Here is a 25,705-nt window from a genome sequence, read left to right as displayed (position 1 = left end):
CCCCGCTGTCGCAAAGTGAAGTGTCGTGAAACTCGCCGCCCAGTGAAGATGGCGGCCGAGCTGCATCCGCGCAGCGGAAAGCTGATAGGCCTGTCCAACTCCAACCGAACCGCTCAGCGCAACCAACCCGTTCAGGAATTTAACCACGGGCTGGTTCTGAGCAGGGAGCCGCTGAAGGACCGGGATGTCTTCACCGTCCGTATCGACAAGAAGGTAAACACAGGAGGCCCTGCCCTGTGGTCTCCAGCGGTGATTAGCTGCGGGGGGACGCGCGGAGGACGGGGTCCGTGCGGGGCTGGCTCCTATCGTCCGCAGTGGGGCTTCGGCTATTGTTGGTCGGGGCGGTGGGCCACTTGACAGCAATCTAAGAAGCTGTCAAGTCAGTGTTGTCATGGTTAACTGGGCGATGCAGGATTATAAACCCTGGTAGAGTGTGTGTTGTGGGCAGTGTGGTTGGGATGTGCACAGGACCACTTGTGTATCCCACTTGATTACGAGGCTAGCTCAAGGCAGTCCCTGTAGCCGGTAGGATCAATCTGACCTGGACTGGAAGCTAAAGGTGCTAGCTGGCTAATACTAGCCACCAGTAGTACCGAGCCCCGTAATATCTGCTTTCCGGTTGGCTGCCATGTCTCTAGGGCGCTTTGAGGAGCGCACTGCTGTTTATCTGTCCTAAAAGCCTGTTAACACGACCACGTAATCTGACGGACTGCCGCTGTTTAGGCTATTGGTTCCTGATAAGCCAATGTCGATAGTACACAAGCCAGGCTTACATGGTTGTTGCTGTTCCCGGGCGTGCAGACTAGTACACTGAGAAATAGTGAGAGGACACTCACAGTGTCAACTTTGCGTCCAGATCGCAGTCATCTCTGTATGAGAAATGAAGAACACACCGCCGGTTCAACACTGCATCCGTGTAAACATCATCGGCGTCTGCTTTGTTTAGATTGTGCTTCGGCTGAGCAGATACCACTGATAATGTAGAAGAGCAGGGTACGTTTTGGGGTCTGTCGACTAGTATCCTGGTTCCACTTGAAGTCTGTTTATTCGGAAAGGACTGCCAGCGTGCTGGGTTTGTCAACAACACATTATGATGTGCCGGCCGGCTGCTGGGTGAATGGGTCATAGATTTACTTTGACCTACCCACATCCGGTCCAATGCCTCCCAAATTGCCAGACATCAAAATGAAGTGCTATGCCCAAAGACCCTCAATCGCCAGCCTCTGTTGTCATCCAGACAAAGGCAGTTGAACGAGATAAAAGGTTCCTATGGATTATTTCTGGCATATACATTACATGCTTGTTATGATGCTGCATGTGATAGGAAGAACCTTTTAAGAAGCTTATTATAATGTGTGTGTGTGTGTGTGTGTGTGTGCGCCCACGCACGCGCATGTGTCATGCCATTCATTACTCGCCCCCAAGTCAACATCTTTCCAGTACAGAGCAAGCAACTTGGCAACCTTGCTCCTTTTTGTTTATTCTATTGAGGACTAGAGGAAGAAGAAGAACCAAAAAATACACCCCTGGTTTGTGTTTCCATATCAAGTATGTTTTTGTTTTCGCTTAGCTCACTGTTGATTGCTGTAGTATGGCCGGGGATAGTCTACTAATCCAGTCGATGTACATTCACGTGTAGCTATCGCTTTCCAAATGCATTCCTTCAAGGACAGTTTGATTCCAATGTTCAAATGCTGCCTAGGTCTAGATTTGACTATGTTTAATTATCCACTGGTAAGCGAGATTCTCCGGTTGTAACAATGCTTTCCTTCAGACCACATGGAAACGCAACTGAGACTGCAGGCTTGCCCATCAGGTGGCTGATGTGATGCTTTTAAAATCAAACCATTAGGCGGCCTAATGTTTGTCTCTCTCTGTGCTTTTAGCATTGATGGAGCACTGACTGGCCTGCATGTGTGAGATCCACCTAAAAGGTAGACTGTAGACGCCCAGCTCTCTGGTCCCTGTGTTGAGTGCGTGAATGAGCAGTGTACTGTTTCCCAGTCCGGTAACCCACATTCACACGGTCTGTGTTAACGCGCAGTGCCTCGAATAGTGCAGAGAGGCTAACCAAGGGCCTTTGGAGAGCAAGCCAGCGGGCGTCGAAATGCAGTAACTGTTAAACGCACATGATCGATTTGGCCACCAAAAATTGTGCTAGACCCCAGATCCAGTGGCCGGGGGAGGGGGGCGGGGGGGGCCGTGTGTTGCTGCATGACACTGGCTCTAGGAATTGTCTGCTTGGAAATGTGGGATGTTTCTTTGGTTGAGTGACAGCTTCTCTTAACAATAGTGAAACACAATGGCAAGGGGTATGTCGATGTGGCTGAGCCATATATGGAACAGGGAGAAAGTATGCAATAGTTTCAGCTTTCGACCGCTGTTGTGAGTCCTGGAGAGGCGTTTGAAAATCTGAATTAAAAATAGCTTGTTTCATGTGTCGTTCGAACGCTCACTCATGGAGCACTTTTTTAATTTGGTGGCGTAACTGTGGGGAAATGGAACACCTCCCAGCCGAGTGCGCATCATGTCGTCTTCCAAGGTCACACAAAGACATGATGTCACTCTTCATAACCACCCGATCTATAAAGCTGCGGGGCTTATTTTTGGTGGCTATGAATTGAAGCCATCCTACCTGTTTTTTTTTTCTTTGAGAAATGGCTACACTTGAGTTTTTGTTTGTCCTCATATTAAAATTATCTTAGCATGTTTTTAATAAAAATAATAATTGACCTCAGACAAACTGAATGTGTGAAGCTGCAGCCATCCCTCGCTAGCAGTTTTATTTAATTATGTTATACATATTATTTAGTTAAAAATTGGGTTGACTCATGGTACTCTGATGTGAATAACACATTTTATTCTGTAAATGAAACGCTTGAATGCTTACATTAAAGCAATGGCAGGCAATTTGGAGAAACCATCCACAGTAAGCAAATTTTAGAAAGTATCCAACTGAAACAAATCCCCCCCCCCAACTTCAGGCATCCCCCTTAAACCCCTCCCTCACACACGACTAGACCGCTAGTTTAGGAATAGGTCTGTCTAGTCTTGTGGAAGACACCAGTCATGCGCATGAGTGCACAGACAGGTTGCGTTCAGGTAGATGGACAGACAGGTCAATCATTTAATATGGGTCGAAAGGCTTATTGCAGGCAGTCACATATACTGGATTTAGATGTATTGATTACTGCCAGGATGTAAAGATAATTTCGACAAATATGACTAATCATTTTTCAATAAATAATGGTTGGTACTTGGTAATAGTCGTTTTTTTAACAGTGGATTTTGTTGAACCGGTATTGAACTGTATTCATGTCACTTGAATTATTTATTCTGTTACTTTGGGGGCAGACAGAAAAAGAAAAAAAAGTCATGAATATTTCAAGATGTCTGCTTCTTGAACCTGACCCAGTGACCTATTGACCTTTGAGTGCCCCCTTCCTCTTAGTCACAAGACTTCATGTTCCTATGATCTAGAGGCCCAAAGTTAGACTAGGGTGACCTCATAGGGTGGTTGGCGCTGGTGTTGACCCACAGCCAGGAGGTCTTTGGGTCAAACCCCGAGGGAGGGGGCCTTCTCTCTATGTCCTCCCTGTGTTCACTGGTGTTGACCCACAGCCTGGAGGTGCTTGGGTCAAACCCCGAGGGAGGGGGCCTTCTCTCTATGTCCTCCCTGTGTTCACTGGTGTTGACCCACAGCCTGGAGGTGCTTGGGTCAAACCCCGAGGGAGGGGGCCTTCTCTCTATGTCCTCCCTGTGTTCACTGGTGTTGACCCACAGCCTGGAGGTGCTTGGGTCAAACCCCGAGGGAGGGGGCCTTCTCTCTATGTCCTCCCTGTGTTCACGTGGGTTTCAGTATGTTCTCTCTGTGTTCACGGGGGTTTCCGCCCGGTGCTCCCGTTTCCTCCCACGCCTAAATAAATCCTGCCGGTGCCCTTGACCCGGGCAGTAGACCTGGGGCTGCTCACCGGGCGCTGCCCTTTGTGGCCTCCCAGTGCTCCCACTGCTCCCAGTGCTGCTGGTGAAGGGTTGAATGCAGAGATGTCATTTTGTGTTTAGTACTTGGGCAATGACAAATACACAATATTCTTCTTCGCAAGCTAAAGCACTTGTCATGTTACTATAGCCAGTTCATACTGAATTTAGGTTAACTGTAAAAGCCAAAGATTTTGTCAAGCTACCAATGACCAAGTCCAAAGCCAAGCCCAGGCTAAGCTTAAGCTCCTCCCTTGTTCCTATAACCATGCCTAAGCCAAGCCCAGGCTAAGCTTAAGCTCCTCCATTGTTCCTATAACCATGCCTAAGCCAAGCCCAGGCTAAGCTTAAGCTACTCCCTTGTTCCTATAACCAGGCCCAAGCCAAGCCCAGGCTAAGCTAGCGCTTCTATGATGTTCCTATAACCAGGTCCAAAGCCGACGCCACAGGCTAACCTCAAGCTCCTCCCATGTTCCTATAACCAGGTCCAAAGCCGACGCCACAGGCTAACCTCAAGCTCCTCCCATGTTCCTATAACCAGGTCCAAAGCCGACGCCACAGGCTCACCCCTTAACCCCTCCCTGCCTCCAGGTGAACTCGTGGAGCGGCTCCATCGAGATCGGCGTGACGGCGCTGGACCCGGCGGCGCTGGACTTCCCCAGCAGCGCCACGGGCCTGAAGGGCGGCTCCTGGATCGTGTCGGGCTGCTCGGTGCTGCGGGACGGCCGCTCGGTGCTGGAGGAGTACGGCCGGGACCTGGACCAGCTGGCGGAGGGCGACCGCGTGGGCATCCAGCGCAGCGCCCGCGGCGAGCTGCACCTCTGGGTCAACGGGCAGGACTGCGGCGCCGCCGCCAGCGGCCTGCCGCCCCGCCTCTGGGCGGTGGTGGACCTCTACGGCAAGTGCACCCAGGTGACGGTGGTGGGCTGCCAGCCCCCCGACGTGGAGGTGGAGGAGGAGGAGGTGGAGGACGTGGACGTGGAGGAGGTGGAAGATGAGGAGGAGGAGGAGGAGGAGGAGGACGACGACGACGAAGAGGAGGAGCTGCTGGTGCGCGGCTGCCGGCAGGACGGCGGATTAACGGCGGCGAACGGAGTGGCGAGCGCGGCGCTGAACGGCGTGGAAGGTAGGTTGTTGTTTTGATTGCCGTTCGCTCTGTCTCCGTGGTTTTGTTTTTGCTTGCGGCTGATTGGCTGTTTACCCTCCGCCCCCCCCCAGGCCCTGAGTTAGCCTGCAGCCACAGCAGACCAGACAAGTTCCCCCACAACCTCGACACAGACACGGGTAAGTGAGTCCACCACAGAGCCCGACATGACCACTATTGATTATCGGCATTGATTATTCTCTCTCTCTCTCTCTCTCCCTCTGTCTCTCTCTCTCTTTGTCTCTCTCTCTGTCTCTCTCTCCCTGTCCCTCCCTCCCCTTCTCTCTCTCCCCCTCACTCTCTCTCTCCCTGTCCCTCCCTGCCTCTCTCTCTCTCTCTCTCTCTCTCTCTCTCTCTCTCTCTCTCTCTCTCTCTCTCTCTCTCTCTCTCTCTCTCTCTCTCTCTCTCTCTCTCTCTCTCTCTCTCTCTCTCTCTCTCTCTCTCCCTCTCCCTGTCCCTCTCTCTCTTTCCCTGTCCCTCTCTCTCTCTCTCTCTCTCCCTGTCCCTCTCTGCCTCTCTCGTTCGCCCCCAGTCCTCACGGAGCACCAGCTGTTTGACGTGTTCAACAACGCCATCGTGTCTCTCTACCGCTCGGAGGACGAGGGTGGGGGGGTCGACGGGGGAGGGGGAGGGGGGAGTAACGGGGGCGGAGTCGTAGGAGGGGCGCCCGGGTCAGACTCCGCCTCCTCCAGAAGCGACCGTGGCAGCAGCAGTGGCGGAGGGGGCGGAGCTAGTAGCATCGAAGGGGGAGGGTCCACGGGCGGAGGGGGAGGAGCCGGCGGGAGCTCCAACAACAGCCCCGCCGGTAGCGGGGGCGGGGCTCTGCCGGTGCCGGCGGCGGCGGCGGCGGGCGCCATGACGACCAACGACGCGCTGCTCTTCCACGAGAAGTGCGGCACGCTCATCAAGCTGAGCAACAACAACAAGACGGCGGAGCGGCGGCGGCCGCTCGACGAGTTCAACAACGGCGTGGTCATGACCAACCGGCCGCTGAGGCACAACGAGATGTTCGAGGTGCGGCCAATCGCGCGCCTCGATGCGTGCCCTATTTTTTAACAAACGCAGATGAATGTCTACACTAGATTTTAAGTATTAATTAAAGGTGACATATTCCACCACCGGGTGTGAGTGTGATTAGCCGTAAAAAGCCGTTTTGAAAATTTGCCTCTTCTGACATCACAAGTGGGCGTCACACTCAACACCTCGTGGTACAATATGGCACCTTTTTGAATGCATACATATTTAAAATTGGTTTCAATATTTGAATCATGCATTTGCCTGAATAGTGAATACTAGTGTAAAACCGTCTCACTGGGCTGTAGTAAGTTTGTGGGTGGTGCCGTGGCCGGTCTATTCCAGGGTAGGTTCAGGGACAGAGCAGGCTGCGTCTCCTCCTCCTCAGACGTGTGGAGGATGCTCCGGTCTCCACACGGAGGGAGCGGAAGCAGCCGGAGGGCCCTGATGACCTTGATTCGATATTCAGATCGCAGACTCTTTGGCGGATGAATAATTGCGCCGATTCCTTTCCATGTGATGCTGATCTTGTCTTTTCCTCCGGCGCTGTAGATCCGCATCGATAAGCTGGTGGACAAGTGGTCCGGCTCCATAGAGATCGGAGTGACGACCCACAACCCGAACCACCTGAACTACCCCGCCACCATGACCAACCTGCGGTCAGGTAAAGGGTCGCACTTTGTTGTGCACGTGCGTCACACACGCTCGCAAATCGCACCCACATATACGTTTGCGAACACATATACGCACACGCGCAGACACACGCACACCTGCACAAACATGCGCGCACATGTGCGCGCGCCCACATGCACGCACACACATGCACGCACACACACGCATGTACTCATGTCCCAGGTGTGTCTTGCATGGTCATACCTTCCTCAGTGAGGGGAGTGTACAGTAAAGAACATCAAAGTGTGTATGTTTGTTTGTGTGTTAGTGAGGTTCAAAGAAGATATTTACTGTATTTTCTTCCCAGGTACAATCATGATGAGCGGCTGCGGAATTCTGACCAATGGGAAAGGGACTCGCAGGGAATACTGTGAATTCAGCCTGGATGAACTACAGGTCAGTCAGTGTGTCATGACCTTTGACCCCGGCACTCTACAACCTTCGAAGATCAATTTTGGAGCCGAATGTTCGTATTTCTTATGACGTTTAATAACATTAACGCTGTCTCTCTCCCTCGCCCTCTTCCGGTCACCCTCGGTCGCTCTTTCTCTTGCCCTCTCTCCCTCTCCCCCCCCCCCCCCCCCCCCCCCAGGAGGGAGACCATATAGGGCTGATGCGGAAGGCAAGCGGTGCCCTCCACTTCTATATCAACGGCATCGACCAAGGTGAGAGAGAAGGCGGCAGATGGCGAGCACATTCTAGCGCAAAGTCCACTGTGAGCTGCAGGGGAGACCGTAGCTCACATGCTGGGAGGGAGGAGCCTTTGTAAGGACGCACAGGAACACTGTTTTGTCTCCATAAGTCTTGGATGTGTTTTCTCTTTTCACGTGTAAACCCATGGTTTAGCTCACCCCTAAACTCATTCAGTCTGCTTTGAAGTCCGCCCGACGCTCGATCGCAAACGGGTTTCTGAACGGCCCGTGATTAGTTCTAGCACTCGCTGAAGCCAATCAGCGGCGAGTGTCCGGTGATGTCACTCACTTGGTACTAATTGAAGCCAATCAGCTTTGGTTTGGGCGGCGAACAGGTCAGTGACCTCGTTGTTGTTCTCGAGGTGTCGTTGCCCTGACCCACCTTATTGCCCCCCCCTCCCCCCAGGCGTGGCGGCGGCGCAGACGCCCAGCGTGGTCTACGGCGTGGTCGACCTCTACGGCATGGCGGTGAAGGTCACCATCGTGCACAACCACAACCACAGCGACCGGCTGCGGCGCAACAACGCCGTCATGCGGGCGCTGTCCCCGGACGCGGGCCGGCCGCGCCCCGCCCTCTCCCTGACCCCCGACCCCGAGGGCCCCGATCGCCTGCTCTTCCACGCCAACTGCGGGCAGAAGGCGGCCATCATCAGCGACGGCCGGACCGCCCTGCGACCTCAGTGAGTCCCTCCCCCCCTACTCTCCCTACCTCCCCTCTCACCCTCTCCCCGCCACCTCCCCCTCTCTCTCCCCCCCCTTTCTCTCCTCCCCCCCCCTTTCTCTCCCCCCCTCCTCCTCCCCCTCTCCCCCTCTCTCTCCCCCACCCCCCCTCCTCCCCGTTTCCCTACTCGCTCATTTCAAGTCTACCATTTTCTGCTCTATTATTCTATTATTATCGTCTATTATTTTCTTTCTTTATTATTTTTAAATGAGTGAATTTCATCCACTGCCGTTAAATGCTTTGCTGCCAGTGAGCGTCTCCTTAAATGCTCTAAGTGACTGTTAAAGCAGCTGCTCTAGCAAATACGGGCGCGGTTCATAAAGCATGCTAATAGGCCCGTCCCACAGAGGGGCCTAGGTGGGGCAGACGCAGGGGCCGCTCGTAACATTAACGATGGCTCTGCTGCGTCAACGTCCCAGGGCCCGTGTACATTTACATTTTCATTAACATTTAGGGCATTTAGCAGATGCTTAGCTGGCTTAACGGCCTAGGGCCCATGTAGCAGGCGTATGGGGGCCCGGCTAGCAGGCGTATGGGGCCCGGCTAGCAGACTTATGGGGCCCGGCTAGCAGGCGTATGGGGTCCAGGTTGCAGGCTTATAGGGGCCCAGGTTGCAGGTTTATGGGGGCCCGGGTAGCAGGCATATGGGGGCTCGGGTAGCAGGCATATGGGGGCTCGGGTAGCAGGCATATGGGGGCTCGGGTAGCAGGCATATGGGGCCCGGGTTGCGGGCTTATAGGGCCCTGGTAGCAGGCTCATCTTCACTAGTCTATTCATATTACCGTGCCCTGGTCCATAAAGATAGCAGAAGCATGGTTAGTGTTGATGAGCGTCACCGGTGGTGGTCCAACGACGGCGTAGCGGCTGACTCTGAAGCGGCTCTGCTGGAGCCCCTAAACCTGCCCCCTGCCGATGCCAGGAAGGCGGGGTCGCTCGGCAGATATATTGCTGTTTATAGATAGAGAAGCGCCTGCTCAACGTCGACGTACCCGCGGTGTGACCGCTCCTCCCCTCACGCCTCTCTCTCCCTCTCTCCTTAGCGCCACGGACGACTTCAACCACGGCGTGGTGCTGAGCGCCCGGCCCCTGTGCTCCAACGAGGTGTTCCAGGTGCGCATCGACAAGATGGTGGACAAGTGGGCGGGCTCCATCGAGATCGGCGTGACCACGCACAACCCGGCCTACCTGCAGCTGCCCTCCACCATGACCAACCTGCGCTCGGGTGAGGGTGGGGCCACGGCCGGGGGCTGCTCCGTCGCTGAACCCCCCCCCGGCCCGAGGGGCATTCAGTGTTGCCCAAAGATATCAGGAGAAGTCGCTATTGGTTCATTGAGAAGTCACTAGAATTAGTTTGTTAGCGTGACGAGGTTGAAGGAGGGAGGGGGGGGGGGGGGGGGGGGGAGGAGGAGGAGGAGGAAGAGGAAGAGGAGGAGGAGGAAGAGAGAGAGAGAGACTAAAGTCACCAGATTTGCCGCCAGTCGCTAGATACGTTTTCAGTCGCCTGAGATTGGTGTGCTTATGTCAGTGGGGTCTAACAGATCTGTGTGGGTGTGGTCTAACGGTTCTGCGTGGTTGTGGTCTAACGGTTCTCTGTGTGGGTGTGGTCTAACGGTTCTCTGTGGGTGTGGTCTAACGGTTCTCTGTGGGTGTGGTCTAACGGTTCTGTGTGGGTGTGGTCTAACGGTTCTCTGTGTGGGTGTGGTCTAACAGTTCTCTGTGTGGCTGTGGTCTAACGGTTCTGTGTGGGTGTGGTCTAATGGTTCTCTGTGTGGGTGTGGTGTAACGGTTCTATGTGTGGGTGTAGTCTAACGGTTCTCTGTGTGGGTGTGGTCTAACGGTTCTGTGTGGGTGTGGCTTTGGTTCCCCAGGGACGTGGATGATGACGGGGAACGGCGTCATGCACAACGGCACCACCATCCTGGACGAGTACGGCCACAACCTGGACCGCTTGAAAGTGAGTGTCCCTTTAGGCCCCTCCCCAACGACCACATCGGCCTTAAACACGCCCCTCAGAACCAGGAACGTGCATGTCACCTTGAGATGTAGTTTCGTCTCTTCAAGCCAAAGCTTCATTGTGCCGTAATTGTAGGCGGGCACAACACAAATCATATTCATTTAAATATACGAATGATAACAATTGAGGCTTGATCAGATCCACCCCCCCCCTTCCTGCCTCCTTCCCCCCTCCTTCCACGCCATCATGACCGATCAGACCCCCTCGAACCAGCATCTCCTCTTCCTCACCTGCCTCCTCCTCTTCCTCCTCATCCAGATCCTACCCCCCCCCCCCTCCCATCCCCATCCATTCTTTAATCCGTATTATTCACATTGACGCAAGATGCGGTAAAAGGCAGTTACTAAAAACACCACCTCGCTCCTGTCCCCAAACCAAACCGCGAGCCTGCTTTGGTTCTGCGTCGGGTTTGAGCGAGCGGACCAATCAAAGCCCTTGCGGCGGACGCAAGAAGGGTCCCGCAAGGACGCAAATGGTGTCCGTAAACCCCCCTTGGGTTGCGTCGACGTGGACCCATAACCAAGCCTTAACCCCTCCCTCAGGCCGGGGACACAGTGGGCGTGGTCCGCAAGGAGGACGGGAGCCTGCACTTCTTCGTGAACGGCGTGGCCCAGGGCCCGGCGGCATGGAACGTCCCGCCCAGCGTGTACGCCGTGGTGGACCTGTATGGCCAGGCCGCCCAGGCCACCATCATGGACGACATGGGTGAGGCAGGGGGGACACGGGAGGGTTCGGGGGGGCAGGGACAGGGGAGGGTTCAAGGGGGAGGAGGGTTGTAAGTGGCTGATAGTAAATCTGGGACACATTTTTCTGACACAAAGCAGACACGGCTCGAAACATTAGGGGGCCCTAGGCGAGGTGTATTTTCGCTGGTAGTACTGACCTGTATTCATTGAGGCCAGGTCTACCCTGGGGGGTGTTTCAATGAAACTGGTGCAAACGAAAAATCTCTCTCCCTCCTGCATTAACAGTGTTATAAAATGATGGACGATCCCATTCGAGGAGACACGCAACACCGTAGTGCACGGGTAGGGAGAGCCAACACCGACAAACGCCTAGAAGGGAATATTCAACGAATGATTGATTCGCTCAATTTTGATTTGCTAGAATTTTCCCTTTTATTGCAAATGTTCAGGTCGGACGTCTGTTGCACAGAAGTTATCTTGGTATATCGCACTTGTTTAATTTTAAACTCCCTTCATGTTTTTATGACACCCTCTGTACAAAGCGAGCTTGTTTTAAGCCTAGGTACTCGACGCATATGGTTGCCAGGCAACCAACATATCCAGGAATTATGAACATCAGGCGCAGACAGTAAATGGCTCTTCACCATATGTACATAACCATGTGTTTTTATTTTTAACGAGCAGGTGACAAAAGACATCATGGCCATATGGTATGTTGAGTACCTCAGAAAAATAACAAATGTTGCGAAAAGGAAACCCAGATCCGATAGTTTAGTAAGAATACTAAACCAAACACTAAATACTAAACGCTACAGTTACTCGTCTGTATCCGCTGTAACAGTCACAGGGTTTGAGAGTTCAATGCCAGGTCGAACTCTCAATGCCATTGGCTGAGAGTCTGACGGCCCTCTTATCTTCTGCTCTGAGAATGTTATTCAACCGTCGGCCTTCACACGCACGTTCACTGTGGTTTCAGAGGAATCCAACTTTATGAATTATTAACCGGGTCGTCCTGACCTCTCCCGACCAGGGGAGGTTTGTTATGACCAGCGTTTGTAGCCGGTGTTTCAAGGTTGACCAGCGGACATGTCCTGTTTTTGTATTTAACGTTTCCCCGAAAGCACCCATCGTCACGGTACACGTCATGCGATCAAAAGAAAACAGGGTTTGTCTGTTGTGTTTCTTCATATTTGGGCTGTTTTGAACTTTATTTCTTCACCAGCGGACATGTCCTGTTTTTGTATTTAACGTTTCCCCGAAAGCACCCATCGTCACGGTACACGTCATGCGATCAAAAGAAAACAGGGTTTGTCTGTCGTGTTTCTTCATATTTGGGCTGTTTTGAACTGTATTTCTCCTTCCCAATTGGATGGGGAAGGCGTTGGTCACACTTTTGGTTTTTACAAGGATGTTAAATGTGGGATTGTAAAGGGCTCTTTACAGGCCCAGGCAATCGGGGAATACACAACCCCACACATCCACGTACACAGTTGACAGTGTTTAGACAAGCATCACACGTGCACTTTTATTCCATTTCTCATTACATCAGGGAGTCAAAGGGAGAAATGACATGGCACTTCTTTTAAACACATTTTCCAAAATAGTAATACATGCAATGTTAAACTATCAGCGTTTTCTTATTAAATAATGTTATTCCCTAACCAACAAAATAGATCCTCCTTTGATCTCCTACATAATGTTAATCCTTAAGCGTTGAGATCAAGCGTACAACTTTATTTACTCCTATTGAGTCATTCGGGAAACAAATTCAACCGCAACACCTTGAACACAGGTGGGGATCAAACCCGGTACCTTACGCGTTCACACTGCACACGTGCGTCGACGGAAGACGCAAGGCCTGTCTGACGCATGGGTCACGCGATCTGATTGGCCGACGGATCCGTCGCTGCCTGAAAAGGTGGCAACGGAGCCGACAGAACGGACGGACCCACAATGCATTTCGAGAGCGGCCCATGGAAAGTCAATGAGATCCGTCGACGGACGTGCGCAGTGCGAACGCGCCGTTATCGGGCTACCTATACCGCCGCCCTCCCCGCTATTCCTCCACCCCCCTTCCTAACCCCCTCCCCCCCGCTGTGTCCTCTCCCCCCAGCCGACCTCCCCCCCCTCCCGGAGGACTGCCTGGAGGGCCCCACCGCCATGACCCCCGGGAGCCCCTGCTCGCTGGGGGGCACCAACCCCGCCAACGACCTGCGCTTCCACCACCTGCACGGCGCCAACGCCGTCATCACCAACGGCGGGCGCACCGCGCTCCGGCAGAACTGCCGCAGCGAGTTCAACGACGCCATCGTCATCTCCAGCAGGTGGGCGGAGAGCGGCGGGGCCTTCAGTCTGTTTTGGGGTCCTCGGGGTGTTGTCGATGTTGTGGATTAATTGATGGACAAGTGTTTGTTTGAGCCTTAAAGGTGACATATTATACCAGGGCTGCCTCTTCTAACCTCACCAGTGGGCGTGTCCACATAGATGTGTGCTGGGTAGATGACACAGTTTGCAACAGTCCACTGGGTAGGCTGGTAGACTGAGCTATCCAGCACATATCGAGGCGGACACGCCCACCTGTGATGTCAGAAGAGGCCGAAAACGGCTTGTAACGGCTAACCACACTCACACCTGGTGGTGGAATATGTCAGCTTTAATACACTGTAAGCCGCTTGTGTCAGAGGCTGGCTGGCGGACTGACTGATTGATATAAATCAACTTTCTTCTGATTTCCGTTTGAGGAGCAGAAGGTTGCAGCAGGGTTTCTAATGATTTGTAATTGCGGGTTCCAGTGAGGGAGTTTTGGTGGAAACGGGTGGGGAATATCATGCTGGTTTGCCCGCTAATCAAGCAAAGGGTGTTGAATAATTCATGTCCATCTGTCTCCAGCCAGTACTATGATGTTCTCCACATCAGGGCACTCGCTCACATTCATTCCAGGGGTGTACATGAGATGAAAACACGTTTTTTTTATCTCATCTTCTTTTAAAAATCTTTTTCAGAAATCGTTTTGCCTCCATGTTGGAAACTTTAATCTGAAGCCTTAATAGCACTGTGAGGCAGTGTGGTGGTTTAGCACTCACTGCGCTTTTAGGAGAAACATAGAAAAACACAACCAACCATAGGGTGGTTTAAATAGATATTAAGAGACAATAGAATTAAAATGATGCATACATTCAAGTTAAAATGATAACAGGAACACATAAATGAAAAGTGAAAAGTCAACACACCAATTTGGAAGGGCTTTAAATTTAACATAACGCTGGGGCAAAGGAATATGTTTTTGGCCCGCCTTTAAATGAGTACACTGATTCAGAAAGATGGGAATTCCAGAGTGAGTTAGCATTAGAGCTAATGCTATCATCCTATATCTCCCCCCCCCCGGGCCCCAGGTGCCTCCGGGACGGGGAGCTGTTTGAGATCATCATTCAGAGGATGGTGGACCGATGGTCGGGCTCCATCGAGGCAGGTGAGTCGTTTGAGTAAAACTGGCCCCGCCCCTCTGCACGCTGACAACACGGCGAAACGTAGAGACTGAAAACGACCTAAAAGCATGTTGGTACATACCTAACACAAATTGACACCCAGGCAATACAGGCATATAGAAATATATTTAATTGTGTACGTACAAAATAATGTGCGTGTTCATTATTTATTTTTTTTAAATGTGCATATGATTGTTGATGTCACACTAGCGGTTTAAGAGAACTAATTTGTGCTTACATTTTAGTTGACCTGAATATGTAGCAATTGTTGTAACATTGTCCAAGCTGCACGCCAACTAGGTGGCGGCCACACTTCCTCCCACACACACTCCACAATAGTATCTAATGCGACATTCGTAGCACTGCGAGTAGTGAGGCGTCTTCCCTCTGAAGCAAAGTCACTAAGAGGGGATTGTTTGACTGTGTGAGCGGGCGGGTCCGTCGGGGGGGGGTATGGTGTGTGTGCTGTCCTCCCTTCTCTACGATCATGTTAAAACATGCTGGTAGTGGTGCCGTCCTCCTCTGTGTCGCTGTCTCTAGGCGTGACGGCCATCCGGCCAGAAGAGCTGGAGTTCCCCAACACCATGACGGACATCGACTACGACACGTGGATGCTCAGGTAGGGCCCCTGGGAGGCTGAGGCCCCAGTGCTGTACACTGGTGGGCGTTAGACGGCTCCCTCCACAGGATCAACACCTGCTACTGCATGACTCCCCTCCGATTGGCCGACGGGGTTCCTGCTCGTTAGGGGTTGATGTGACACACCTGTAATCCGCTTAGGGGGACTGAACTGAGGCGCAGTTAACAGAGGAGTGGGCGGCTCTGCAGCCTCTGAATGAACGGGAAGATGTATTCATTAAAGGCGGGGTCAAGGCGTTTCTCCTTTAAGACCGCACGGCTCTCGTATCGGTGGCGGTGAACCAATTATGGATCACAACAAAAATACAAAATGGCATTTACTTTCAACATTGTTTTGGCATTGCGCAGTTCGCACATGTCATTTATGAGTTTAAAATACGGCTCAGTAGTTTATAGCTCAGGTAGCCGCCTACCTGTGGCCGGCTCCCTGCGCGGTAACCCTGGCTTCTCTGGAAGCTAAGCAGGGCCGGGCCCGGTCCGTCCCTGGATGGGAGACCGGTCGGTGTGGGTAGAGGTGTTGGGAGGGGATGCTTCTGTAAGATCCTCACCGCCCCAGTACAAAGACCAGGGCCCCAGTTCAGAAAGTCAAATCTCCTGACCTTTGTGCCACCTCTCCTTAACCTTTATGAAAAAGGTCATCGGGTCAAGGCGAGATGAAAAGCTTCACTTCTTTTCGAAGACGGGAGAAGTGTTTAAAATGAATCAGTCATCTCCTTACCGACGCCATCGTGCGACATCACCTTCCAGTCGTAGTGCCCCTTCAGCGAGCCGCCACCTCTACTACAGCCGTTCTGTGTCCCCCACCCCTTCAGCGGGACGGCCATCATGCAGGACGGCAACACCATGCGCAACAACTACGGCTGTGACCTGGACTCGCTGACCACGGGGTCCCGCATCGGAATGATGCGCTCGGCCAGCGGCGACCTCCACTACTACATCAACGGCGTGGACCAGGGCGTGGCCTGCACCGGCCTGCCCCCCGGCAAGGGTGAGGAGCCCCCCCACGCTGGGAATTAATCACATTCTCATCATTATTTTTATGTAGCTATGAATGTTTTTTTCATTGTATGTGGGTTCAGCTTTTTATTTTATTTTACTTTAAGCGTATAACATCATTTATGTACATCTTTTTATTTTTGTATATCTATATATTATATCAATTCATCTTTTATTTTATTGTCATTTATTTATATCATTTAATGTATATATTAACAATATATATATATATTTTTCCTTATTTTATACGTTTGTATATATCTTTTTATTTTTATATATCTTCATATTGTATCTGTTTTTTCCTTATTGTATATGTTTATATATATATCGTTTCATTTTCATATATATTGTATCAGTTCACATTTTATGTAATTTTATTTTATTTATAATGGCAACTCCTGTGTGGGTCCGACGATGACACCAGGGTTTATTCTGACCCCGCCTCAAACGACTTGTTACTGTTGTTGTCCTCGACTGACTCTCTAAACCCCCCCCCCCTCTCTCTCTCCCCCCCCCCCCCCCCCCCTCTCTCCCCCCCCCCCCCCCTCTCTCTCTGGCACCTTCCAGAGGTGTTTGCCGTCATCGACCTGTACGGCCAGTGTGTCCAGGTGTCCATCACCAGCTCGTCAGGGCCGCTGGACAACAGCCTCTGCACCAGCAACATCACAGAGAAGAGCTTCCCCGTCCAGTCCCCAGGTACTCGCACACCGCCCCCCTCTAGTGGCCAGGGGCGGGCAGCGCAGGCTCCGAAGATCTCCATAGATCTCAATAGAGTAGAATCAATGAATTTCAGATTTGTGTCCTTACAAAACTCGGGGGCTGTTTTCTGTCCCAAAGAGTTGGGCCAATGTTTTCAATAGTCGTTTTGAACAATTGTAATCATTAACCATTGAATAATAATCTCATGACAGGTCTGTCGTAAGAATAGGGTGGATCTTTTTATAAAAAATATGTAGACTATTATGACTTTAATCGAACCCAAGTACAGAGTACGGTCCAGTTTAGAACTTATTTACCAAAGTCTGTTCTCTCTCGTCTGTGTCTGTGTGTGTGTGTGTGTGTGTGTGTGTGTGTGTCTTTGCAGTGGCGGGCGTGGCCCACCGTCTCCACAACAAGCACGGCAAGAACGTGGTGTTGCTAGGCGACAGTTGCCATGCGGTACGGGTCGGCGGTTACGCCCACGGAATCGTGTTCAGCGCCAAAGAGCTCCGGACGGACGAGATGTTTGAGGTACGAATTATTGATGGTCGACATGGAGGGGTATTGATCGCCTATATCCCCGTTCCCCAACCCGGGGATAGCTCTTAAGGCGTAGTTATGGCTCCACGTCGCCTGACGTGCGCCTCCCCAAAAATTGTAACCTTGCGTCGAGGCGACGCAGCAGCAAGGGCTGTGATTGGTCTGCTCACTAAAACCCGACGCAGGACCAGAACAGGTTCACGGCCGCGTCGAAGCATCTGCGTGGTCATTGCGTCGCGTCGCCGTGGAACCATAACTGAGCCTTTAGGCATGGCTGGTCCTCAGACCACGGACTAAGCGATGGCGATACTGGCTGCTTCATTTTGATTTCTGAAAAATAATAGAATTGAATGGTTAATTTGTTATAAAAGATCCTGTGTTAAAATGATTTTAATAGTTTTTAGGTTAATCTCCGATCTACACAGACATCGTAATCATGTAACACAGTAGTTTCCATCCAGGACTACACGCCCCTTAGGGAGAGCGGGGTCGTTTTATAAACTCCTTGTTCTGCTTCTCACACTATAAAAAAGGGTTTTCATCGCCATTAGTCCTCTGCTGCGTCATTGTCGTGATCCGTCGCGTTGATAACGTGTCATGAATATTCGACCGGTTAAGCCCTTTGAGACTGTAATGGTGATTAAGTGCTATACAAATAAAATGTGAATTTAATTGAATTGATTTAACTTTGACGATGAACTCGCGGACAGAGCAGGGTAAAAAAGGCCTTTAAGTCTTTTGCACCATCTTCCTGGAATAACCTGCAGAAGTAGCTCCAGCTGCAAGACCTAGTTACTCTGTGAATTTAAAGCTGCCGTAAAGAGCTTGATGTCGGACTCCATTGGGAATTGCGAATGTTTTAGTCAATGATCTAAACGTATTATTACTACTGCACTAAGTATTGAACCTGTACTTCGTCTTGTGTTTTATGTTGGTGTAGTACTGTCCATCTTGGCCAGAGATTTTAATCTCAATAGACTAAACCTGGTTAAATAAAGGATATAATAATAATAATAATAATAACAATAATAACTAAGCCCTTCTCTCCCCACCCCCCCCCCCTCCAGGTGAAGGTGGACGAGGTGGACGAGCAGTGGGGGGGCTCCCTCCACGTGGGCCTGACCACGCTGGCGCCCCCCGAGCTGCCCTCCTGTCCGCTGGCCGGCCTCACCGCCTCGCTGCCCCAGCTGCGCTCGCGCGTCACCTGGCTGCTGGTCGGCGCCGAGGTGCGGCGCAACGGCCTGCTGCAGCGCCAGAACTACGGCTGCTCGCTGCACCGCCTGCGGGTGAGGAGGGCGCATTGCACGCACACACACGCGCACAGGCGCGCACACACACACGCGCACAGGCGCGCACACACACGCGCAGGCGCGCACTGTCCTGATGGCGCCCGCATAGCAATCGGGGCTAGGCGCTAATTCGCGCTACGCTTCGCAAGGTGCTAACGCGCGCTACGCTTCGCTAACATGTGCCTCTTTTGTGAGATTCTTTTTTCGTAGTTGCGGGGGGGAGGGGGGTGAGCAAGAGAGGGAAAGGGGGGGGGGAGAGATGGATGGGGGAGGGAGAAAGAAGGGAGGGAGAAAGCATTTGGTGGAGTGTTGAGTTCAAGGACATGGTAGTGGTATTATGAAAAAAAAAAAAATGTATTTGAGAAAATTCAAAATCTGATTTGTAGTATTTGTAAATGGCCGCCGGGGCACGGTGGGTAACGTGTTGTTGTTGTCGTCGTCGTGGTGATGAGCAGGTGGGTAACCGCGTGGGCGTGAAGCGATGCAGCGACGACACCATGCACGTGTTCATCGACGGAGAGGACATGGGCCCCGCGGCCACGGCTGTAGCCAAGGTACTCACACACGCACACGCACACACGCACGCACTGACCCCGACACACACACACACACACACACACACACGCGCGCACTGACCCCGACATACACACGCGCACTGACCCCGACACACACACACACACACACACACACACACACACACACACACACACACACACACACACACACACACACACACACACACACACTGACCCGACACACACACACACACACTGACCCCTACACACACACACACACTGACCCTGACACACACACACACACACACACACGCGCACTGACCCCGACACACACACGCGCACTGACCCTGACACACACACACACACACACACACGCGCACTGACCCCGACACACACACGCGCACTGACCCCGACACACACACACACACAAGCACACACTGACCCAACACACACACACACACACACTGACCCCTACACACACACACACACTGACCCCTACACACACACACACACTGACCCCTACACGCACACACACTGACCCCGACACACACACACACACACTGACCCCGACACACACACACACACTGACCCCGACACACACACACACACTGACCCCTACACACACACACCGACCCCGACACACACACACACACTGACCCCGACACACACACACACACTGACCCCTACACACACACACACACCGACCCCGACACACACACCGTTGTAAACATGCGGTCCTCCTGGCAGAACGTGTACGCGGTGCTGGACCTGTACGGCCGCGTCACGGCGGTCTCCATCGTCAGCTCCTCGCTGACGGAGGACCCCGAGGGGACCAAGGCCCCGTCGCTGACCTCCGAGAGCTACAGCGAGGAGGCGGAGGAGGGCTGCACCCCACTGCTGGAGGTAAGGGGGGGGGGCGGTGGATGGGCCATGGGGGAAGGGTGAGAGGGAGAGGTCTGGGGACAGAGGATGGAGAAGGAGACGTAGAGAGACATGGAGGGGGAGGAAGACGGGAGACAGCGGGCAGTAGAGACATGGCTAACGGGTAGAGAGAGAGAGGTCTGGGGACGAGGGGGGGGGGCGGGAGGGGAGAGGAGGTAGAGAGGAGGGGAGAGGAGGTAGAGAGGAGGGGAGAGGAGGGGAGAGGAGAGGAGGTAGAGAGGAGGGGAGAGGAGGTAGAGAGGAGGGGAGAGGAGGTAGAGAGGAGGGGAGAGGAGGTAGAGAGGAGTAGAGAGGAGGGGAGAGGAGGTAGAGAGGAGGGGAGAGGAGGTAGAGAGGAGGGGAGAGGCAGAGTGAGACTTGGGAGCAGGGGTAGGTAGAGTCTCGGAGGGACAAGAATCATCGTCTTTGTGATCAGATCAGTGTTGGTGAACCCCCCCCCTCTCTCCCTCTCCCTCTCTCCCACGTCCAGGTGGAGGGCGAGACCTGCGCCGGTTCTCCTCCTCCCCTTCCTCCTCCTCCCCCTCCTCTTCCTCCCCCTCTGGCCCCGCCCACCGTCATGTCCTTCCTGGAGAACCACGGCAAGAACGTCCAGCTGTCCAATCAGGGCCAGACGGCGGCGCGCGTCTCCAGCTACAACCAGGGCCTGCTGGTCACCTCCCAGCCCCTCAGCCCCCAGCAGCTCTTCCAGGTAGGGGGGTGTGGTGGCGGCGGGTGGGATAGTGTCTGTGTCTGTGTGTGTGTGTGTGTGTGTGTGTGTGTGTGTGTGTGTGTGTGTGTGTGATGGGTGGAGGCAGTGTGTCTGTCTGATGGGTGGAGGCAGTGTGTGTGTGTGATGGGTGGAGGCAGTGTGTGTGTGTGTGTGTGTGTCTGTGTCTGTCTGATGGGTGGAGGCAGTGTGTGTGTGTCTGTGTCTGTCTGATGGGTGGAGGTAGTGTGTGTGTGTGTGTGTGTGTGTGTGTGTCTGTCTGATGGGTGGAGGCAGTGTGTGTGTGTCTGTGTCTGTCTAATGGGTGGAGGCTCTCTGTGTGTCTGATGGGTGGAGGTAGTGTGTGTCTGTGTCTGTCTGATGGGTGGAGGCAGTGTGTGTGTGTGTGTCTGTGTCTGTCTGATGGGTGGAGGCAGTGTGTGTGTGTGTGTGTGTGTGTGTCTGATGGGTGGAGGCAGTGTGTGTGTGTGTGTATGTCTGTGTCTGTCTGATGGGTGGAGGCAGTGTGTGTGTGTGTGTGTGTGTCTGTGTCTGTCTGATGGGTGGAGGCAGTGTGTGTGTGATGGGTGGAGGCAGTGTGTGTGATGGGTGGAGGCAGTGTGTGTGTGACTCCTCATTCTTCCTGCGTCCCCCCCAGTTCCAGATAGACCGGCTGAACCCCACCTGGACCTCCTCCCTGTCGCTAGGGGTGATAGGCCACGCCCCCGACCGCCTCAACTTCCCCTCGGCGGCGTGCTGCCTGAAGCGCTCCGCCTGGCTGCTGCAGAGGGACTCCGTCTTCCACAACTCCCTCAAGGTGCGCACGCACTCACACACACATGCTCGCACACACACGATCACGCACTCACACACACACACACACACACGCACCTCCCAACTTTCACAAAAGCACACATGCTACCTCCACCCATCTCTGACACAAAGGCTCACTCTAACGCACACACTCACTCACTCACTCACTCACTCACTCACTCACTCACTCACTCAATCACTGACACACTCACTCACTCACTCACTCACTCACTCACTCACTCACTCACTCACTCACTCACTCACTCACTCAATCACTGACACACTCACTCACTCACTCACTCACTCACTCACTCACTCACTCACTCACTCACTCAATCACTGACACACTCACTCACTCACTCACTCACACACTCACACACTCAAACGCACATACCTCCACCCATCTCACACACACACACACACACACACACACACACACACACACACACACACACACACACACACACACACACACACACACACACACACACACACACACACACACACACTCCTCCACCCATCAGACCCACAACACCTCCACCCCCACAGTGTGGATGGTGTAAAGCCATCAACCCCCCCCCCCCCCTCACGTAACCACACAGTACCAACCTGTTGACATCCCCTCAGATCTGTGAGAACTACGGGCCCAACCTGGACACGTGTCCGGAGGGCACGGTGCTGGGGCTCCTGGTCGACGCGGCCGGAGGCCTGCACCTTTACGTCAACGGCATGGACCAGGGCGTGGCCGCCCAGGACATCCCCTCTCCCTGCTACCCCCTCATAGACCTCTACGGCCAGTGTCAGCAGGTCAGTGCACACTCACTCACTCACTCACTCACTCACTCACTCACACCAATGCACTATGTACAGCACGTTGGTCAGTGCAAACTGTTATAAATGTGCTTTTAGAAATAAATCTCTACTTACTTACACCAGAGATACATGCAAGTACAAATACATAAATATTTTGCATTGAGAGCATTGTAAAGCGCAACTGAAAGCTAATTGCTAGTCGGTTGCTTGACCACAGCTAATTGGGAGGCTGGCTGTCCAATCGGTGTCAAGCCAGCCTGCCTGCCACCAAACTCACTGATGGATAATCTGATAACTGGCTCGCTGGTTAGCTGGTTCCTAAATAGATAACCAATGAACTGCGCTGACTAGATGTACCCATGCCTGTATTCTAACGCCTGGTGGTGTTGTCGCGGCAGGTCACCATAGTGACCAACAACGTGCCAGCCGCGAGCGGGGAGGGCAGTGAGGCCCGTTGCCAGGGCGACATGGAGAAAGCCGACATGGTGGATGGTGAGATGACGGCCATGTTTAGCCTCTCTCCGGGAAGAAACAACGGCTCAACGCAACGAGGCTTGTCCTGTTTTTGACTGTGTGTGTGTGTGTGTGTGTGTCCCAGGTATCAAAGAGAGCGTATGTTGGACCCCGCCTCCGGAGGTGAACCCCAACAAGACGTGCGAGTACCAGGCACTCTGCGCGCGCTTCAAGGACCTCCTGACGCTGCCCGGTACGTTAGCCTGTTAGCTCGCTAGCCTGTTAGCCCGCTAGCCCGCACGCAGGTGTGAGAGGCTGCACCGAGTGTAGCCTCTCTTCCGTTCCTCTTAACACGACAGCGTCTTACGTTGTTGTGTGTCTTATTACGGCCTGCCCGCTGTGCCTCCATAAGGCGACATGGGATCAAGTATTATCACCGCAATCATATGGAATTGTACAAGATTATTGATCATTGTGAATTCAAAACACCATTCTAGAGCGTGCCACTGAGAGTTTGGTATCTGACTGCAGCTAGTTCTCCTTCCGCTGTAACATTTCATCCGCAGTATTGAGATCATTCAAAGGGCATCTCTTCATGCCACGTATTGTGTTATATATTTATTTACTTTACGTGTTGCAGTGTTGTTCTGGTGGTTCGACCCACTGTTCATATCTGTTTGCATTTGTGTTTCAGTTTTTATTTGTGTATGTTGTAATCAGGGCATCACTGAAAAGGAGAGCCTGCTCTCGGTGACCTTTCCCTGGGTAAATAAAGGATGCTGATCGCCCCATCTCCGTCCACCCTCAAAGCCAAACCCTCTTAATCTCCTGTTTCGTCTCCTTCTGACCACCAGACGGCTACTTCAGCGAGGACACTAAGTCGGACCTGTGCTACTGTGAGTCCTGCCACAAGCTGCGGGGCGACGAGGCCTACTACAAGAGGGGGGAGCCCCCCCGCGACTATGCCCTGCCCTTCGGCTGGTGCCGCTTCGCCCTCAGGTCAGACCCCATGGTCGCCCCTCAGCCAAACCAGAGCGGACGCTGGGTAGTGGTTGGGAGTTGTTGTTGTTGTTGTTGTTGTTGTTGTTGTTGTTGTTGAGCCTGTGGTTTGATGTCAGTGAGTTGGGTGGTTTGAGAGTTTGTGTTTTACAGATAACTCATAATTATCGGTCTGCTACTTTTATCTAAAGAAGTGCAGAAGAAGAAGTGAAGTCTACTGCAAAAGGGTCTAATGGCTTTTTAAACAATATTATCTCTGTCTCTCTCTCCATCTCCCTCCCTCCCTCTGTGTCTGTGTCTGTGTCTCTCTGTCTCCCTGTCTTCATCTCTTTCACTCTCTTTCTCTGTCTCTCTCTCTCTCTCTCTCTCTCTCTCTCTCTCTCTCTCTGTCTCTGTCTCTCTCTCTCTCTCTCTGCAGGATCAAGGCCCACTGTGAGGTGTCCAATGCGTTGAAGAAGTGGCACATCGCCTACCACGGCACCACCGTGGGCGCCCTGAGACGCACCCTGGACCACAGCCAGCTGCTGCCTGGTAGGCGCCAATGCTAACAAGTAGCATTTGATGCTACCACGGCCAATGTGAAGTATCAGAATTTGGAGCTTACAACGCCAATGCTAATAATGAGTGGCGATGCTTACACTTCGAATGCTAAGTATTAGCATTAATTGAATACATTTAGAATTAGGATTAGCATCAGCGTTATGTGCCGACACTGTCAATGCTAACTATTAGCGTCTGGAGCTAACGCTGTCCATGCTGTTAACCCTGGGTGTGGTGGAGCAACGCCTGTGGCGTCGGAGGTAAACCCCCGCGTGGCTGTTCCCCCCTGCAGGCACGTCGTCCGTGCTCTCGGTGTCTCCGGTGAAGACGGAGGAACCCCACGGCGGCTACTCGGAGCCCGAGGAGAACTGCCCCCCCGGCAAGGAGCTCCCCAGGGTGCAGCTGTCGCCCACCATGCGCTACTCCGGACAGGAGTCCTTCGCCCCCAAAGTGCAGTGAGTCCCCCAGTCTGCGGCCGTCGCTGCCATAGTCTCACTTTAGAACGGATAGCCCTGATGCTACATCAGCCCTGAGGCTACGTCAGGCTAGAGCTGCTTGATTTTGGAAAAAAATCCTAGTTACGATTATTTTGGTAAATATGAAATCGCTATGATTCAAACGATGATTTTTTGAGTTTGAAAACCTGATGCATTTATTCAGCAATTCCCTCCAAAAAATCACACTTTGAAACTGAGAACTTAAATTCTGACTGAAAAAAACAACAACACAATGCTCAAATCGAAAATAACGTACAAATATGTATCCAGCTGTTCTGGATTCAAATTTCGATTAATCGCAGAGCCGTACATCCCCCCTGATAGTCCATAAGCCCTGATGCTACATCAGCCCTGGCGCTACGTCAGCCCTGGCGCTACGTCAGCCCTGGCGCTACGTCAGCCCTGACGCTACGTCAGCCCTGACGCTACGTCAGCCCTGACGCTACATCAGCCCTGACGCTACATCAGCCCTGACGCTACATCAGCCCTGATGCTACAACTGTTCCACCTCATTTATGAACCTGCCCTCATCAAGATCTCCTCCTCCTCCTCCTCCTCCTCCTCCTCCTCCTCCTCCTCCTCCTCCTCCTCCTCTCTAGATTCCGGGACCCCCGCTCCCACCGGTGCCATCAGGCCCAGGTGGGCTTCCAGGTGTGCGTGCGGCCCGGCTCCTACAAGGTGGGGCCCCAGGCGCTGGGGGCCAGCGAGCCCCTGGACCCGCGCTTCAGCAACACGGAGATCGAGTGGATCTCCAAGGAGCAAGGGGGGACCCTCCTGTACGGACTGCTGGTCCGGGTGGAGTGACGCCCCCCACCGGGGGGGAGGGGGACTGTGGGGAGAGGGGGGAGGAGTTTGACGAGGCGAAGGGGGCGTCGCCCA

The 25,705-nt window shown here is 53.0% G+C and overlaps 1 protein-coding gene across 2 annotated transcripts; it reads left to right on the top strand.

Annotated features, from left to right (window-relative positions):
- Positions 1-39: 39 nt before the first annotated feature.
- neurl4 (neuralized E3 ubiquitin protein ligase 4) lies at positions 40-25,631 on the top strand. Of its 2 annotated transcripts, none has more exons than XM_079758485.1 (29): positions 40-213; positions 4,570-5,104; positions 5,197-5,262; positions 5,655-6,136; positions 6,689-6,800; positions 7,116-7,204; positions 7,401-7,473; positions 7,907-8,180; positions 9,262-9,443; positions 10,090-10,175; positions 10,778-10,940; positions 13,035-13,245; positions 14,314-14,390; positions 14,947-15,025; positions 15,858-16,033; positions 16,609-16,737; positions 17,126-17,271; positions 18,348-18,566; positions 19,025-19,123; positions 19,832-19,987; positions 20,496-20,714; positions 21,370-21,528; positions 22,152-22,331; positions 22,736-22,829; positions 22,936-23,043; positions 23,645-23,789; positions 24,208-24,320; positions 24,622-24,784; positions 25,426-25,631. In XM_079758485.1, the coding sequence occupies exons 1-29, from the start codon at positions 49-51 to the stop codon at positions 25,628-25,630; spliced, it is 4,905 nt and encodes a 1,634-aa protein (XP_079614611.1). In that variant the 5' UTR covers positions 40-48; the 3' UTR covers position 25,631. The 2 variants fall into 2 exon arrangements, with proteins under 2 accessions (XP_079614611.1, XP_079614610.1); XM_079758484.1 differs by having other exon boundaries at positions 14,914-15,025.
- Positions 25,632-25,705: the final 74 nt, after the last annotated feature.

The sequence above is a fragment of the Pollachius pollachius genome, assembly GCF_949987615.1.
Source record: "Pollachius pollachius genome assembly, chromosome: 20".
Taxonomy (NCBI): Eukaryota; Metazoa; Chordata; class Actinopteri; order Gadiformes; family Gadidae; genus Pollachius; species Pollachius pollachius.
Note: the sequence above shows the minus strand (reverse complement) of the source record. Positions and strands in the feature narration are given on the sequence as shown.

Bases quoted from the DNA above. Each gene is read 5' to 3' on its own strand.
- neurl4 (XM_079758484.1), top strand. From the start codon at position 49: ATGGCGGCCGAGCTGCATCCGCGCAGCGGAAAGCTGATAGGCCTGTCC. The intron at 5,105-5,196 runs GTAGGTTGTTGT...GCCCCCCCCCAG, and splicing joins GGCGCTGAACGGCGTGGAAG to GCCCTGAGTTAGCCTGCAGC. The intron at 10,941-13,034 runs GTGAGGCAGGGG...CTCTCCCCCCAG, and splicing joins CACCATCATGGACGACATGG to CCGACCTCCCCCCCCTCCCG.